The sequence below is a fragment of the Gopherus evgoodei genome, chromosome 11 (genome assembly GCF_007399415.2).
Source record: "Gopherus evgoodei ecotype Sinaloan lineage chromosome 11, rGopEvg1_v1.p, whole genome shotgun sequence".
NCBI lineage: Eukaryota > Metazoa > Chordata > Testudines > Testudinidae > Gopherus > Gopherus evgoodei.
This window is the reverse complement of record NC_044332.1, coordinates 39728059-39745500: the sequence shown is the minus strand read 5'-3', so window position 1 is coordinate 39745500 and position 17442 is coordinate 39728059. Positions and strand designations below refer to the sequence as shown.

General features: G+C 41.0%; 1 protein-coding gene across 3 annotated transcripts in view; it reads left to right on the top strand.

Moving 5' to 3' along the window:
• MAP3K20 (mitogen-activated protein kinase kinase kinase 20) overlaps positions 1 to 17442 on the top strand; it is a 124274-nt gene that overhangs the window by 70294 nt on the left and 36538 nt on the right. For all 3 annotated transcript variants that reach the window (XM_030580398.1, XM_030580399.1, XM_030580400.1), the window contains exons 10-11: positions 4518 to 4624; positions 11542 to 11677. In XM_030580398.1, the coding sequence (XP_030436258.1) occupies positions 4518 to 4624; positions 11542 to 11677 (243 nt within the window). The remainder of the gene's footprint in view (positions 1 to 4517; positions 4625 to 11541; positions 11678 to 17442) is intronic.

Genomic DNA, 17442 nt, shown 5'->3' with positions numbered 1-17442 from the left:
AACAAACCGTCCTGATGTGTAGAAAGAATAGTAAATATGGCAAGCGACCAGCTTGGCTTAACAGTGAAATCCTTGCTGATCTTAAACACAAAAAAGAAGTGGAAGATTGGACAAATGACTAGGGAGGAGTATAAAAATATTGCTCAGGCATGTAGGAGTGAAATCAGGAAGGCCAAATCACACTTGGAGTTGCAACTTGCAAGGGATGTTAAGAGTGACAAGAAGGGTTTCTTCTGGTATGTTAGCAACAAGAAGAAAGTCAAGAAAAGTATGGGTCCCTTACTGAATATGAGAGGCAACCTAGTGACAGAGGATGTGGAAAAAGCTAATGTACTCAATGCTTTTTTGCCTCTCTCTTCACGAATAAGGTCAGCTCCCAGACTACTGCACTGGGCAGCACAGCATGGGGAGGAAGTGACCAGCCCTCTGTGGAGAAAGAAGTGGTTTGGGACTATTTAGAAAAAGCAGGACAAGCACAAGTCTATGGGGCAGGATGTTGGCAGGTGTCATTGTAGAGGCATTGGCCATTATCTTTGAAAACTCCTGGTGATTGGGGGAGGTCCCAGATGACTGGAAAAAGGCTAATGTAGTGCCCATCTTTAAAAAGGGAAAGAGGAGGATCTGGGGGACTACAGGCCAGTCAGCCTCACCTCAGTCCCTGGAAAAATCATGGAGCAGGTCCTCAAGGAATCAATTCTAAAGCACTTAGAGGAGAGGAAAGTGATTGGGAATAGTCATCGTGGATTCACCAAGGGCAAATTGTTCCTGACTAATCTAATTGCCTTCTGTGATAAGATAACTGGCTCTGTGAATGAGGGGAAATCATTGAATGTGTTATTCCTTGACTTGAACAAAGCTTTTGATACGGTCTCTCACAGTATTCTTGCCGGCAAGTTAAAGAAGTATGGGCTGGATGAATGGACTATAAGGTGGATAGAAAGCTGGCTAGATCGTTGGGCTCAACGGGTAGTGATCAATGGCTCCATGTCTAGTTGGCAGCCAGTATCAAGTGGAGAACCCCAAGGGTCGGTCCTGGGGCAGGCTTTGTTCAATATCTTCCTCAGTGACCTGGAGGATGGTGTGGACTGCACCCTCAGCAAGTTTGCAGATGACACTCAACTGAGAGGAGTGGTAGATATGCAGTAGGGTAGGGATAGGATACAGAAGGACGTAGACAGATTAGAGGATTGGGCCAAAAGAAATCTGATGAGGTTCAGCAAGGACAAATGCAGATTCCTGCACTTAGGACGGAAGAATCCCATACACTGCTACAGACTAGGGACCGAATGGGTAGGCAGCAGTTCTGCAGAAAAGGACTTAGGGATTACAGTGGACGAGAAGCTGGATCTGAGTCAACAGTGTGCCCTTGTTGCCAAGAAGGCTAATGGCATTTTGGGCTGTAAAAGTAGGGGCATTGCCAGCAGATCGAGAGACGTGATCATTCTGCTCTATTTGACATTTATGAGGCCTCATCTGGAGTATTGTGTCCAGTTTTGAGCCCCACACTACAAGAAGGATTTGTAAAAAATTGGAAAGAGACCAGCGGAGGGCAACAAAAATGATTAGGGGGCTGGAGCACATGACTTATGAGGAGAAGCTGAGGGAACTGGGATAGTTTAGTCTGCAGAAGAGACTAATGAGGGGGAATTTGATAGCTGCTTTCAACTACCTGAAAGGGGGTTCCAAAGAGGATGGATCTAGACTGTTCTCAGTGGTTCCAGATGACAGAACAAGGAGTAATGGTCTCAAGTTGCAGTGGGGGAGGTTTAGGTTGGATATTAGGAAAAACTTTTTCACTAGGAGGTGGTGAAGCCCTGGAATAGGTTACCTAAGGAGGTGGTGGAATCTCCTTTCTTAGAGGTTTTCAAGGTCAGGCTTGACAAAGCCCTGGCTGGGATGATTTACTAGGGGATTGGTCCTGCTTTGAGCAGGGGGTTGGACTAGATGACCTCCTGAGGTCCCTTCCAACCCTGAGTCAGTCACTTCAGAGACAGCTCTGTTCTCTGTCATCTGATATATTCCCTCCCACTGTTCTCGGCAGGTCTGAGAGCAACATAAGAAGTAGTTGACTGGGCTCAGCCCTGCCCAGTACTTCCCATATATCCCCAGAAAGACATACCGAGCAGAATGCGCACAAACATTCTGGAAACGAATCTTGTATTAATTTCAATATTCTATTGCTTATGTAACAAGGGGCTTGTGATGCCCTTTTTTCAGCCTGTCCTGACCGTGGCATTGTCAGTGAGGGCTGCCCCAGGAACCCCGGGTAACAGGGCTGCTCTCTCTTCATTTGCTCCTGAAAATCGGATAGTGCAACTAGTTTAGTAAGGACACAGTACACACCTGTTAAGTGATTGTATAGTGTTTATAGCACGACACAAATACATTAATGGGGTCTGGGGTTTGCAACAAGTTCTGGGAGCTGTCCCAGTTGCATATCCCACACTGCAGGCAAGCAGAGATGGAACATCAATGGAAAAGCCATTGAAAGTAGAGGAATGCATTTAGCATACATTGCTACTCACAAACCCAAAACAGGGCAAGTAGCTGCAGCTGTGACCTTGTGTGTTTCACTGGATTTGGGTCAGCAACAGCTAAATATATGAAAAGAATAAAACTTAAGTTGAAAAATCAGCTCCTGGCCTCCTGGAGCAGCATCACCCAAAACTAGCAATGATTGTGTTCTGGGACTCAAAGCACAGAGCCTATCTGACAGTGGGTGCAAGGGAACCTCCTGCCAAGCTTTACACATAGCATCATCCATATGGAATTGTGTGATGATGTAGTCCCCGTCCTCTATAATGCATGTGGGGATTCACTATCAGAAGAGAACCATTGTAACAAATTACTGGGATTCTTTACTAGAAACAATGTATAAAATTATAGCAACAGATACAAATAAAGTACACCTCTACCCCAATATAACACAAATTCGGACATAATTCCGTAAAGCAGTGCTCCAGGGAGACGGGGCTGTGCACTCTGGTGGATCAAAGCAAGTTCAATATAATGCTGTTTCACCTATAACACGGTAAGATTTTTTGACTACCAAGGACAGCGTTGTATCAAGGTAGAGGTGTACGGCCAAGTTTGCACCTGCTACCGTGTTATGCAACTGTTCCAGGTTACAGTGCAGGGAACTCTAGGGGATAGGTGCGAAAATGCACAGGTACAGCAATGCTGTGTGTCACAGAGGAAATCTGCTTGCTGCACCATTTGCCTGAAAATTGTGTAGATGGACCAAAAAATGACAGACAAAAAAAAGCCTCCAGTTAGCATTGAATAGTGCAGCACTACTGTATAAGAGAGGTTGTCTCTTTTTTTGTTATACATTTGACACTTTTTTATGCTGTTTGACATTTGAAATAAAGAAATTGTCTCTCTTTTATAATGTAGAAATCACTTGGATCTTCCTGGGAGAGACACCTCAGCATTGTTCCTAATTGTTTTTGTGCACCCAAATTAAAATGCACGTTTTAATTGCTGCATCTGTAATTTTAGCAGAAATGGTGTAATTACAGATGAGATGCAGAGAGAATGTGCATCATCCCTTTATTATGTATCTACATTTTGTCTCAGCCTTTTGTCTCAGCCTTGCATGGGGTCTGTCAAACAGACTAACGGAGTCACTGCTCTTTCAAGAAACATATTTAACTGTGGCTTTTTCAGTTTTCAACAATTATCTTACTCTATAGCTTCCTTTGTGACTGCAGAAAGTAGAAAATGCAGAGAAGTTGACTGTTCTGAATGATGAGTGAATTTAGTTTTCATAAAGGGGTTTAAGAATGACAGCCTTTAGTTGTGCACAGGACACGAACAGCAAACACATGGGTACTGTGAACTTCCCCTCCACTGCTTTGCTGACATGCCTAGCTTTGTCATGGAGGAATCACCACAATTGTCCTGACGTCTGTTCAGTCCCTGACTTCAGCTGAGACTATCAACAAGGGTGCCAGTTATGGAGGGGCAATTTTTGTGATGTGGACCTTTGTCCAGTAGGAACTGAACTGAGGTCTTGCACTCAGGCTACCAACTGGCTTGTTCAGCTGTTAATAGTGTTGGGTTCTTACCTGTAACCTGCAGTTGCAAAGCTGTGTAATGAAAGGCATTACCAATCCCTTGGAGGTATCCTTCTCCCAGATTAGGACTGTTAGGTAGGATTTTTCTCCTTTGTGCTAGAAACCTTTCTTTCTAAGCATTATAAATCCCTTATTATGTTGTTGTTATTTATTTATTTATTTTATTTACATTGTGGTAGTAGCAGGTTGGGGCCCCACAATTGTAGATTGTGCCAGTTTCTATGCTAACTTTTCCAGTGGAAAGTAAACAGTTTAAATATATGGGTTTAGAATCATTTTCCATGAGCTGAACACCTGATAATTTTGTAGGCAGCATCCCAGTCTGTGTGCTGTTTGCACCCTTGTGCGTTTAGTTGCTTTAGGACAAATCCCATTAATGTTTTAACATAGACAGATATTAAAACAAAACCCTGATTATTGTTGTTATTTTGCCTTCAGAAAAGGCCATCTTTCAAGCAGATCATTTCAATTCTGGAATCCATGTCCAATGACAGCAACCTTCCAGAGCAGTGTAACTCATTCCTGCATAACAAGGCAGAGTGGAGGTATGTTTCTTTGCTTCCAAAATAAGATGGTATGGTGTTCATGTGAAATGATGTGGGCAAATTAAGACTCTTTTCACAGGATTAAGTGCTGAATTGTGTGGCTGGCATTAGAGTTACTAAAAAGAGAAGAAATCAGACTCAGGTGGCAAGATGGTAATCTCTTTCTTAATACAAAATACTTGTTCGGTAGATATTTTTGGAACATATTTGATTTTGGTTTTTTTCAAGACTGCCGGAATGTTGTGGAACGTGAGTTATGAGTCAATATGCTTAAGCTATGTACTTTATTAATATTACACTTTTTCAGTATCACAAATGCATATTTACAAATGTAAACCAGGTATGTGTATTTAGTCTCTAACACGAAGATGTTTGTGATTCAAGCTATATATTACTACATTTGTACATATTTGGGTGTAAAAGTGTGCAAATCACATGTTACACAGGGACGGGACATAAAAGGCCAAGTTTTCAAAATAAGCCTACATTTATGAGTCCGAATCTTTGCATGTGCAGCCACTTGGTGTTATCAATTGTGCATCTACATGATAGGACTTACTTCTGCCAACTCCATTATTTGTGATAATGCACAAAAATTGTCTGAGCAAATGATACAACCTGTTTCCAGCTGTATGCTTACCAGTGGAGACCCAGGTAAAGGCCCTTTCAATTATTTGGGACAGTTTTTTTATCCAATTTTCAATCTGTTTTATATGTGTGCAAAGAATAACATAAGAGAAATGTTCCAAAAGCTTCTTTCTCAGTATGTAAGCTTAGTGCTTCACAATATTTCTTAGTGTTTGGACAAGAATTCTGAAAGCAGATCTGCACAGGCAGAGGATTGTTACCAGATGATCTTACTGCGGTCTATATTAAGAAGCTTTGGCCTCTGTCCAGGTAAACTGGGAGCACAAATACTCAGCTATTCTGTGCCTGCAGCTCTGAAAACAAGCAAAGAAAAACATTTAAGAAAACTGGAGCTGGGAAGTAGAGAATAAGGAAGAAATTACAGACATGAGATTTAAACAAAACAAAACAATCCCAAACTTTGTTGGTGAACTTCAAAGGGGAATTGATAACTAGGGAAGTTTATTGTGTGTGTGGAAAAAGTGAGCACAAGATGGGATGTTTGAGCCAGGTCACATGATGAGAGTATAAATAGCATGTTTTAGAGCTGACATTATTCTTGCACTGACTCAGCAGAGAATCTGGTAACAGCGCTCAGTACAGTATACTAACATTTTGCGCCATCTGCTGATATAAATGTAAACTGCATGTATAGTAGAAAATCTGCAATTCGATCTTGAAATGCCTGGTACACAACAAATTTCTAATTTACTGATGTTCAACTATCTAAAAATATTATTTTTGTTGAAAGTTCAGCTAGCTGAAGGAATTTATGTTTGTTTAAACTGCACTTAAGTTGTTGGATGGCTTCTATTTGTCAAATTTTATTTTTATAAGAAATCAGTATATCTATTTCCCTATCTTCTTCCCTCCCTTCCCCCCCCGCCCCATTGGGCTTGGGATATCTTTTGGATATGATTGTCTCTTAAATAGGGATCCACCAGATTCTTTTTGGGATATGAATTGTTTGTTGGACACCATGATTCTTGCAGATTTCTGGGCTGGCATTTTATCTATTTTGTATTTTTGGTAGCAATCAGAAGGAAAAATATGTTGGAAGAATAAGTCTCATCATGGGGGGTTATTACATGACCAGAAGCAGCCTCCACATTTTCTGCCACTATTCCTTTAAACTTTGGTGAGATCAGTCCTGCTACTATAATGGTAATTGCTCCTTTTTTTTATAATCCATATAGCTGCCTTTTACTATTACTGAGTGTTAAACTTCATATAAGAAGTTAACCCAATGGATCTCGTAAGGAGTTTTTATATTAGAGACGGGCAAGTATTCAGATTCCTGAAGGAACCAAACAACGATCCTCTTAAATCTTGTCCATTCAGCAAAGTAGATACCTGTTGAATTGACAGTCAGTAAAATTAAACTTTTATTCTTTTGGTAAGTTTATTCCTTTATCGGGAGTCTTCTCCAGATGACTTACCTGTTTTATGAAATATTCCATTTTGGGACACAGAAACGGTTGCACTGTGAATACTGGTTGATGTTTGGTAAACATAAAGCACAGCAAGTGAAAAGTGTTCTAGCCATGGAAAAGCATTTCAGCAAAGGTACAGTTTCAAGGTAAAAATGAATTCTAGAATTTTTCAGAAGAGTTGATAAACTTATAGACAAGGGAAGTAGGAGAGGAAAAAAAACTTATTCATGATCAAGAAGAATTCACTTGGAAGTGAAGATAAATTGTAAGTTAAGTAGTCTGAGAAGTGTGGAACAGTTAGAAAGAATGACAGCCTTCAGTTGTGCACAGGAGGTATATCTAGTGGGATGTAGGGAAACTCTGTCCGGCAGTTGGGATGAAAAGGGTTACTCTCCTGCTGATTAGAATAAGGGCCACAATTGCTTGCCCTGAGTCTAGGGGCATGTTTTCATGGGGACACTCAGGGAAGATAATGAGAATTGACTAAAGGTGCAAATTTAAAGAGCCTTAGTTAAAATGCATTAAATTCCTGTGTGGACTCTCTTATTCAGAAGTCAAGTGGCTCAAGGGGATTAAGCTAAAGCAAACTTAAGTCTGCAAGGGGCTTTAAGGCACTTTAACTAAGCTTGTCTGCAGTTACAGTGCTGCAGCACTGGCGCCGCTGTAGCGCTTAGTGAAGATGTTTCCTGTGCCAATGGAGGGCTTCTCCTGTTGACATAGTTAGCCCACCTTCTCTACAGGCGGTAGCTACGTTGACAGGAGAAGCCCTCCCGTTGACATAGTGCTACACCCCTGAGTGATGCAGTTATACCGAGCTAAGTTTCTAGTGTAGACCACGCCTCAGGCTCTTTAAATTTACACCTTTAGTTAAGGTGAATTAACTTTCCTGAGTGTCCCGGTGTAGAAATGCCCTAGGAATTTGGCCAGTAGCAGGTTGGGCCAGCTGTAGGTAAGAATAGGAAGTGCTGTCAAGAGTTAGCTCGGATGATGACTGGCTGCAGAAGTCAGAGAGAAGATTGGAGCTGAGGTTGAGAACGGGCATGTGGCTCTTTCCTTGCAGAACCCCGGTAGAGGTGAGCCACACTCTGTTACTTACATTTGGGATTTGGCTGAAGCCAGTCACTGCTGAGGAAAGTTGGTTTGCATTTGTTTCACCCTTAAAAGGGCAGAGCACTCTTCTGTTTTGTATGATGATCAGCAGTAAATTGCACCCCAGTGGGGGCTATATGATGCCACAGAGTACATAGACTTGTCTTTTGGACTTACTGTAGCTCAGACTGGCATGAAACAGAGAACTGGAGAGTTGATTTTGTACAGAGCGGACAGAGTAAAGATAGGCAGAATACAATTTGTCCCATCTCTAATATGTTTTTGATTGCAAGCTTCCTGTGATGTCTTTTGGTAAAAATCCAAAGTATTTGATTTGATATGTCTGTTTTATCATTGTCTAAACATAATCCATATCTTCTTATTCCCCCATATCTGATATTTTTACAAATGGAAGTCCTTGTTTCTGACTAACAGTCTCAGGATTGGCAACATAAAACTTATCTTGAAGAGCATATTTAATAGTTCTTTCTGCAGGTCTCTTATTAGGGTTGAAAAGTAATTTAAATGTTCATTGTTAAACAGAGATTGTATTTAGTATGTATTTTTTCATGTATACTAGCCATGTTCTTTCCTTCTTTTGAGAGCCTCTATTCTGGCTATTTAAATGTGATAATATTAATACTTGTTTTGATCTATCAATGCAAATGCAAAACTAAAAAAAAATCACATACCAGTCACGATTTTTCTCTGTATCATTTATAAGACACATTCTCTGAGACTGTAGGATGAAATGGTTCAACAAAATCAAGCAAGCAAGATCAAACTGCAGAACTACAGATTCACATGTCTTATAATGTATGTTTCAAGCTGCTATATTTATGAAGTAACAGACTCATTAACTGGGCAATGTACGGTAGCTTTCTCTTTAATTACACTGTTTTATTATATACAGTGGAATTATTTTTCAGAATGCAGCTGTTTTCGCAGGCTGACCTTTTATTATAAGAGACATTTCTGTCTAATGAAGAGAGATAATTACAGTACACAGTATGCTTTTGACATATGGAAAGCTATTGTTACCAGGACTTGCCTGTTGCAGAATTTTATTTAAGAGAAAACTATAATTTACATATTTTAAAATGTATAAAACTACATATAAGTAGCAATAAAGTTGAGACACAAACCAACAAAAGCAATGCTAACAAGTGTCCTCAAATTTTCCAATTGTACACACAATAGATATAATATTATACATGGTACATAACATGTTAGAATATTAACGTCATCAGTTTTCTTGTTTTTGTCACTTTCAGGCCTTTTAAATTACACAATACTTATTAGACTTGGTCCTTTAAAAAGTCTAGATGTTTTAGTCAAAAAATATAATAAGTTTTCTCCTCTGCTGAACTGTCTGTAGCAGTTTTTGCAAGGCCTACAAGATGTGAGGTCCTCCTAGAAATCAAGGAATTGACGGTTATGTTGTTTGCCGGACCTTCAAATGCCAGCCTTGGGAGAAGGAATTGTGAATCACCTATGGTCTTTAGGAAAAAACTAACGACAAGCTTTCAACACTAGTAATCTGTTTGAATTAGTTCATATTTTCAAGCCTACTTTTTCTTCTTTTCTTTCTCTTTCTTTTCTTTCTTTTAAACGAGGGTTGAGTTGCCCTTTGTTTGTAGGTTCCATGACCTCAGGCTTTACGTGATCACAATGGATATCATTGCCTTTTACATGCCTGAGATAAAATTTTGCCTAAGTATCACTTTTATTTTAACATGTGATGACATTTTTCTGACCACTAAATTAACTGTAAAATCAGCATGATTGGCTGTCTGTACTTCAAGAAGTGCCCCAGGCAGGACTGTAATTTGTATGCTAGAATTAGGTGTGGCGGCAGAGTTTATTTTGTTATCAGGCTTGCCAAAGTGATGAAAGTTCTTCATTTTCATGAGCATCAAATTCCGACACAGATTTCTTATAAGAAGAGGGGAAATATTTGATTTTGAGTATTTAAGTTACTTAACTGTTGTCGTTTTTTAAAAAATTGGAATGGTACATGAGCTTTCACAAACTTTCAGCCTGAGCTGCTTAATGTGGGTGTTGCAGCTGAATTACCCTATGCTAGATTTGGAGGAACACTGCAAAAAAAAAAAAAAAAAGTTTTTACGTTCTTTCAAATAAGCCCACAATTTACTTTGCTCCAGTGTTTGCAGCCCCTTTTATTTGCGTTCTGAAAAAATCTGTGAAAGAAAATGTTGTTTGCACGATTGTTTTGTGGAGGTGGAAAAACCTTGTGACTAGTTGTTCGGGACTGTTTGCAACTGAAGAGTTCATGTGGCCATCTTGAAATCTCCCTGTTGAAGTTTAGAGAGCAGAAACAATGCCATGTGACTAACCAGTCAGACAGCATCAATGTTGGAGGCTTGAGGCAGCAATCAGGGTACACAATTTTCAGCAATCTACAGGCTACACTATGTTCAGATAAGGCATTAGTCAAATAACTTCAAATCATGAGTAAATAAGTACAAATCAAAGTCTGTTCTTGATCATTCACAAGGAAAGCCCAGTGCTCACATCAATGAATTATTTGTTTGGCCCATCTCTATTATATACAGATTAGTGCACATCAGGGGTAGGCAACCTATGGCACACGTGCTGAAGTCGGCACGCAAGCTGATTTTCAGTGGCACTTGCACTACCTGGATCCTGGCCATTGGTCCAGGGGGCTCTGCATTTTAATTTAATTTTAAATGAAGCTTCTTAAACATGTTAAAAACCTTATTTATTTTACATACAACAATAGTTTAGTTATATATTATAGACTTCTAGAAAGAGACCTTCTGAAAACATTAAAATGTATCACTGGCAGGAGAAACCTTAAATTAGAGTGAATAAATGAAGACTCAGCACACCACTTCTGAAAGGTTGCCAACCCTGGTGTACATATTACAAAAAAGAGATTGTTGAATGATCTTCCAAGAGGACTGATGGATGTTCCATCCAGAGACATTTTGATGCTAGATTGGACAAGCCATTAGAAAATATGCTGAAGGGAACAATCTTGCATCTAATTCACCCCTCACAGATGAAACTTTACAAGAATGGTGTTGAAAACCCCTTTCCTACTCCTCCTTAGCTTCCTATCTCTCACGCTCATTCACACCCTTATGAGTCCTTCCTTTTAATTTCAGAGTTCAGGTATATTATGTTTTGGGCCTCAAAAAACCCAACAGGCCACTAAAATCCAAGCTAGTCTGATGTAGAGGGGTCCAAACCAAATCCTTGTGAATCCAAACTATGTGACCCATAACTTTCTATTATTTTAAGTAGTGTGACCAAAAAGCATTGGTGTGGGGTTAAATTTGTTATGTTTTAACCTTGAGAAACTGGGGTGGGGAAAGTCCTCTACTGAGACAGTGTATAACAAGCTTCAGCCCAAATAATATTTATGGCAAAGTTATAAACTCCAAGCAAAAGGGGCTGTTAGCTAGTGATTGCCCTATTATCACTTCTGAACAGACTCTCCTTCCCTGATATCACCTATTTCATTATATTAAAAGAAAAGATGGAATTTTCCTTTTTTTTTTTTTTTTAAACAGTAAGCCATTCTGGTTTATCCTCTAGTATAAACATTACCAGTTGTTTTTAATGCTCTGAAAGGCTTTGTGTTTGGTGGTAATTAAATGTACTGCTCGAGTTAGTGTTGTACTTTTCAGCTTTTCACATTTAATTAATGTTCGTCTGGGAATTATGAACAATTTATATCTGTCAGAAAAAGACAAGACTTAACAAATTGTCTCTCTGCAGATGTGAAATTGAAGCAACCTTAGAGAGGCTGAAGAAACTGGAGCGTGATCTGAGCTTTAAAGAGCAGGAGCTAAAGGAACGGGAGAGACGTTTGAAAGTATGGGAGCAGAAGTTAACAGAACAGTCCAATACTCCTGTAAGTAAAATAATTCAATCTTTCCTCTGACTGCAAAAAGCATTTGGATCATTGTCTGAGCAAATCTAGGGAAATTCCAGTGAAAGATATCTACTATCGTCTCCATTTGGTCCTGTGGGGCTATTATGGCCTGTTTTATTAACCAATACAAATAATACTCTTTAAAATTCACTCAGTGCATTACACATAAGATACTACCTATGGGCCATATTGCGCCATCAGTAAACAAACAGTTTCCTGTTGATTTAATTGCATTTCTAAGCTTAAAAATTGATGGTTTTAAATGAGAGAGCAGCACACTCTTTATATATTCATATTGGCGTTAATCTTAACAACAGTGTGATACAACAACAAAAAAGGGGAATGTATTTCATATTTATTATTGTGATACTTTATAAAATTTTTGTTTTATATGTTAAACCTGTGTATTTAATAAAAGCACAATCCTGCTCTCATTAGACAACAAGAACTTTTCTGTTGTTTTTAATGGAAACAGGATGGGGCCCTAAAAGTAGTAACTTATAGTCTCTGCAGAAAAAGACTTCAGAAATGTATCTGAGTGTTTGATAACTCGCTCTGCGAGGAGCACGGCCAAAATTTTTGTCTTTACATTTTATAGAAGGCCACAAACCTTGAGTGGGGAGTTGAGTCTTCGGTAATTAATGTGTGGGACTGATCAACGTCTTAGTATTAGCAAATGCACATTATTTTATTTCCTGAAAGAAATGTGCCCATTTCCATGAATACATTAAAATAAATAATATTTTCTGTATTAGCCTGAGCTCCTTGCTGAGGTTTAACTCCCATTGACTTCAGTGGAAATTTTGCCAGAAAGTGGAGTGCGTGGTCAGGCCCTGAGTGTTTGTATTGGAACAGAGTTAATTTAGCATCATAATTGTGACACTTGCTTAATAGAATTACAACACTATTTCTGCTTCTATTTTCAGTATTAGCCAAAACAAATGCCAGCTTGAGTTTGCAGTATTTGCCATTCCCTTATGCAATCAGTTATGATTCCGTAGGTTTAGCATACTAATATACAATTAAGTCCCGCTTACATAATAATGATAGTAATATTGATTCTAGCCAATCCAGTTTACATGCAACTTAGTTTTGAAGCACAATGTACTGGCATTTATCTGAATGAAGTTGTGCACGTGTTCCAGCTGTGAACATGTAGTAGCGTAATGATAAAGAATTAATGTTTTCCTATATGTATGTTCTAATTCGATATCTGTGTGCTTTAACACCAGCAAACTTCCAGTAACTGAGCTGTGGGCCATCTCCTATAAAGCGCACAGCATGAGACACAGCCTTAATGAGCCAATCTTTTTGTGAGCAAGGCCTTAAGGCTGTTTTATGCTGTACTTGCTTATCACGTCCACTCTTCACTTGTAGCTGGCATTTGCTGAAGGAAGAATTTTTTGTGCTAAGGCCTGTTGTGCTTAACATGGACTTTTGTTCTGCATAACATTAATCCACCTCTCTTACTGCATTTAAATGATTGAGAACAATGTGAAATACAGAAGTTTATTTTTTGAGACCTTTAATGAACTACTGTACTGCTGAAGATTGCCATTTTCAAATTTTCGTGTAGAGACAAAAACTTGCCCTGTTCTATCAGAGTTGCTTTCTTCATAGCAGAAGAGCTTCTATTCGGTGCTAATTTACAAATAAAAAGAAATCGTTTATTTCTAGCCATATGAAAAACAGCACTGCTGGGCGTTCGCTTTGTAAGTGGTGATCCTTGCAGACAAGCGTCTTTGTGCTCTCCTCAGCTGTGACGCATGGAGGAGGGCAAATAAAACTAAAATTATGTAAAGCATGGGGGTAGCTAGATCTATGCAACATGGTCCCACACTTCTTGGCGTTCATGGGAGCTGCATCATGGTGTGGTCGAGACTCCATGCCTGTGGGTGGAAGGAAGGGACAGAGTCAGAGTAGCTGCCTTCTCTCTTCAGTATTAAGAACAGGTGGAACTGCCAGAGAAGAGCAGCTTGGCACACTGTCTGGAGTGGTTCACAACAGTGAGTGCCAACTTCAGGGCAAACTGTCAAAAAGCAGGGCAGACACCCGAGTCTGGTGGGATGTTCTGTGATTAGATTTCACCAACCAAGTAACAAATGTGAACTCTTGGATCACTGTCCTAGTCTTACCACAGAGTCACAGGCAGGCCCTTTGGGCACTCTGGTCTATCTTGCTACTCAGGCATGCTGGACTTAGTGATAAATGGTCACTTGCACCAAAAATCACAAGTTCCCAGTCCCAAGAGACCAGACTTATCTCAGATCAATGTATACCTTAGATCTCACACCAAAGACAATGCTGGTAGCCAATCCTATAGTTAACAAACTAAGTACTTATTAACTGGGAAAAAGAAATGAGAGTGTTATTGCATGTTAAAGCAGACAACATATAAGTATAATGATTTACAATCTATGGTTCCAAAAGGTGACAGATGAAGTAAACTGTCAGTGCTGAATGTCTTTTAGGGCTAATCGAGGTTGAGCCAGGAGATTGCTGCTTTTGCTTAGCTCCAGCTCTTGTGAGAGGCCAAACTGCAGAGAGAGAAGTGTTTCTTCTTGTGAGGATCTTTATATGACCTTTCCCCAGAGTTAAAATCGATGGGATGAGGGCTCCTGCATGTAACTTCTTCATGGGTGGATGGGGCAATCAACTAAGTTTTTATCCTACAGTGCCCCATTTAGTCTTGAGAGTCCTTCTTGGTGGACAGGGAAACCACTCCCTTCTTGCCCAGATTCACAAATTCAGAATAGGTATTTTTACAATTAAAAGCAAAATTTTCATATTACCTTGCAGCATGGGATAGACATTACAAGTAAGATTAATGCACGCAGAAACTTATGAGCATTTTATAGAGTCTAAACACATCTTTATCACCTATCTTAAACAATAACTTAGACGTGAGCAGGTCTGGTTTCCAGCTATGAATCTGTCAGTGCTCAACTGATGCCTACAGTCTGGGAGATCCTCAGCAGTGGCTGGTGCAGCTGGCCCCGGGAACCGCCGGAGCAGTAGCCGTCCCAGGGAGCACCCCAAGACGGCCCCAGGGACAACCTAAGCAGCATCCTGGGGATGGCCAGAGCAGCAGCTCAGGGCTGTGGCCCTGGAGGCCATCGGGAAAGTGGTCCCCGGGGGCCTTGGAGCAGTGGACCACTGGGGGAGTCAGTCCCCACTGCTGGAGCAGAGGCCCCCCAGAGCAGCGGGGTCCAGGAGCAGAGATTTAGTAATGAGTATTTTTAGTAAAAGTCATGGACGGGTCATGGGCAGTAAACTTTTGTTTATTGCTGGTGACCTGACCATGACTTTTACTAAAAATACCCATGACTAAATTGTAGCCTTACTCATGAGCAACTTTACTGACAGTCCATGCCGTCTGCTCCCCTTGGATGCAAAAACGTAGGGAAAGCATGAGGGAACTGCACTGCTAGCGAGGCACCCCAGAGAACAGCACAGGAGCCTGAGGATCTGCAATGGTTGGAGATTCTTTCCTCAAAGATCCCTGGGCTCCATGGGTTTTGAAGGGTGTGATCCATCCAGAAGGCCACAAGTCTCTCTACTCCTCAGTCTTTTAGTGTGGTAGCACCCAAAAGATTTTTTTGAAATAAAGCCCACTTGCTCCATGGAGTTTGCTTGAAGAGAAATCTACTGTAGGTGAAGCAAGTAGATGTGTTTGAAGTTAATGGGACGCATGTGTTAATGCACAGGAACAAGCACAGGGAAACTGTTCTGGGAATCGAGCTGTGTTAGGCATAATCTGAATAGATGGTTGCCACATTTAAGGGGCCAGTCCTGAGCAGCTCTTCTTTTAACGTCAGAGTTTCTCCCTACACCTGCATGAACCTGGTCTCTGCTCTGGCACTTTTTGAGTCTGATAGTCTGTGGCCACAACATCTCTTGTAAAGCACTGCTGCACAAAGGAATCTGGGGCTAATTTGGAGAATAAAAGATAACCCGCTGCACACACTGGTTCCACAACAGGACACTCACCTGAAGGAGGAAAGGCCACAGAGAGGGGAATGGGTAGGTTCCCCTGAGCTGGGTGTGCTAGAGGAAGGAAACTTGGAGGGATTGGTGAAGGCAGGTGCGGCTCCAGGCACCAGCGCAGCAAGCGCGTGACTGCTGTGCTTGGGGCGGCAAAAAACATAGAGCCGCCCCGGGTGAAGGTGTGCACCAAATTCAGAATTAACTTGGATGGCAATGTGCTTAGGTCTGGCCATTTAAAAAAAATATTATGAATTTCTATTGTGGTTGCAACTGGAAACCCAGTGATGGAGCGGGGCTCTTTTGTGCTAGGCACCGCACACTCATAGCATAAAGACAGTCCCTCCTTGTAACAGGGCATCCTTCCGTTCCCACAGACATTGCATGGACTCCAATGGCTGTGCATTTACAGCGCCCTTTTATTTTAAGTTCCTGTGCCATTAGCACAACAGTCTCTGGTCAACAGGAGATTTATAGTATCTATGGTTCTTTGGCCCTCTCCCTCAGACCTGAGGGGAACCGAGGTCTCTCCTCCCTGAGGACTCGACGTGGCTGGGCTCAGTTAGCCCTCTTCTCCTGTCCCCAGCTCTTCCTTCCCGTCCATCTTTATCAGTCGTGGGCTGATGGGCTAATTGAAACTTTATTCCACCCATTCCGCCAGCCTGATTAGATAATTACCTCAATCAGCTTCCTCTGGGATGATCAGAGTTCACTCCTCTGTCACACTCCCCCAGCGAGCTCTTAGACACAGATTTTGAAAGGTCTCTAGGCATTTCTGCACTAAATATTGCAACATCTGTTTCATTTCAAAAGGGATTTAGGCACTTAGGAGCCTAAATCCCATCCCAAACAATGGGTATGTTTACACTGCAATTAAAAACCCACAGCTGGCCTGTGCCAACTGACTTTGGCTTATGGGGCCTGGGCTAAGGGGCTGTTTAATTGCGGTGTAAATTTCTGGGCTCAGGCTGCAGCCTGAACTAAGGGACCCTCCCACCTCAAAGGGTCTTAGAGCCTGGGCTCCAGCCCTAGCCTGGAAGTCTACACTGCAGGTAAACAGCCCCGCAGCCTGAGTCAGCTGTCACGGGCCAGCCACAGGTTTTTAATTGCAGTGTAGACATACCCCAGTGGGCCTTAAAATCGCAAGTGCCCAAATCCTTTGTGAAAGTGAGACTTCAGATTTTACATCAGTTTGGCGTTGCAATGCTGATTTCAGCAACACCCAAACACCTTTAAAAATCTGGGCTTCGTATATGACAAGAGGCAACAGGTAGGTACAACAAATACATGAGGGAACACAAGGAACAGTGAGGTAATTATAGTTAGCATAATGAATAGTAGTCACAGCACATCAGCTGCCTAGCCATTGTCTGATGTTGTGTATCCATCATGACGGAGGTGAGATTTAGAGAAACACTTGAAGGAGGACAATGTAGTAGCATTGTAGATTTTTATGGGGGACTCCTCCCATGCATAAGGAGGATTCTGATATGCCTAAAATCCCCACATAGGGGCTGAAATCGCTCTCTGCTATCAGAGTAGTATAATCTAGGCACCCTGAAACTATGCTCAAGATTTCTAAGTACTACTTCCTAAACCCCCATAAATGGGAGCCTTGCTTTTTTTGTACTGAGTAAGGTTTTATGGTGGAAGGTGACATATGTGATTTTTTTTTCCTATACAGCTTGCAGCTTATAAAATTAAATCTTAAGTAAGAGGCATCATATCTTCATAGCTAGAGCTCTGTGATTTAAGGAGAA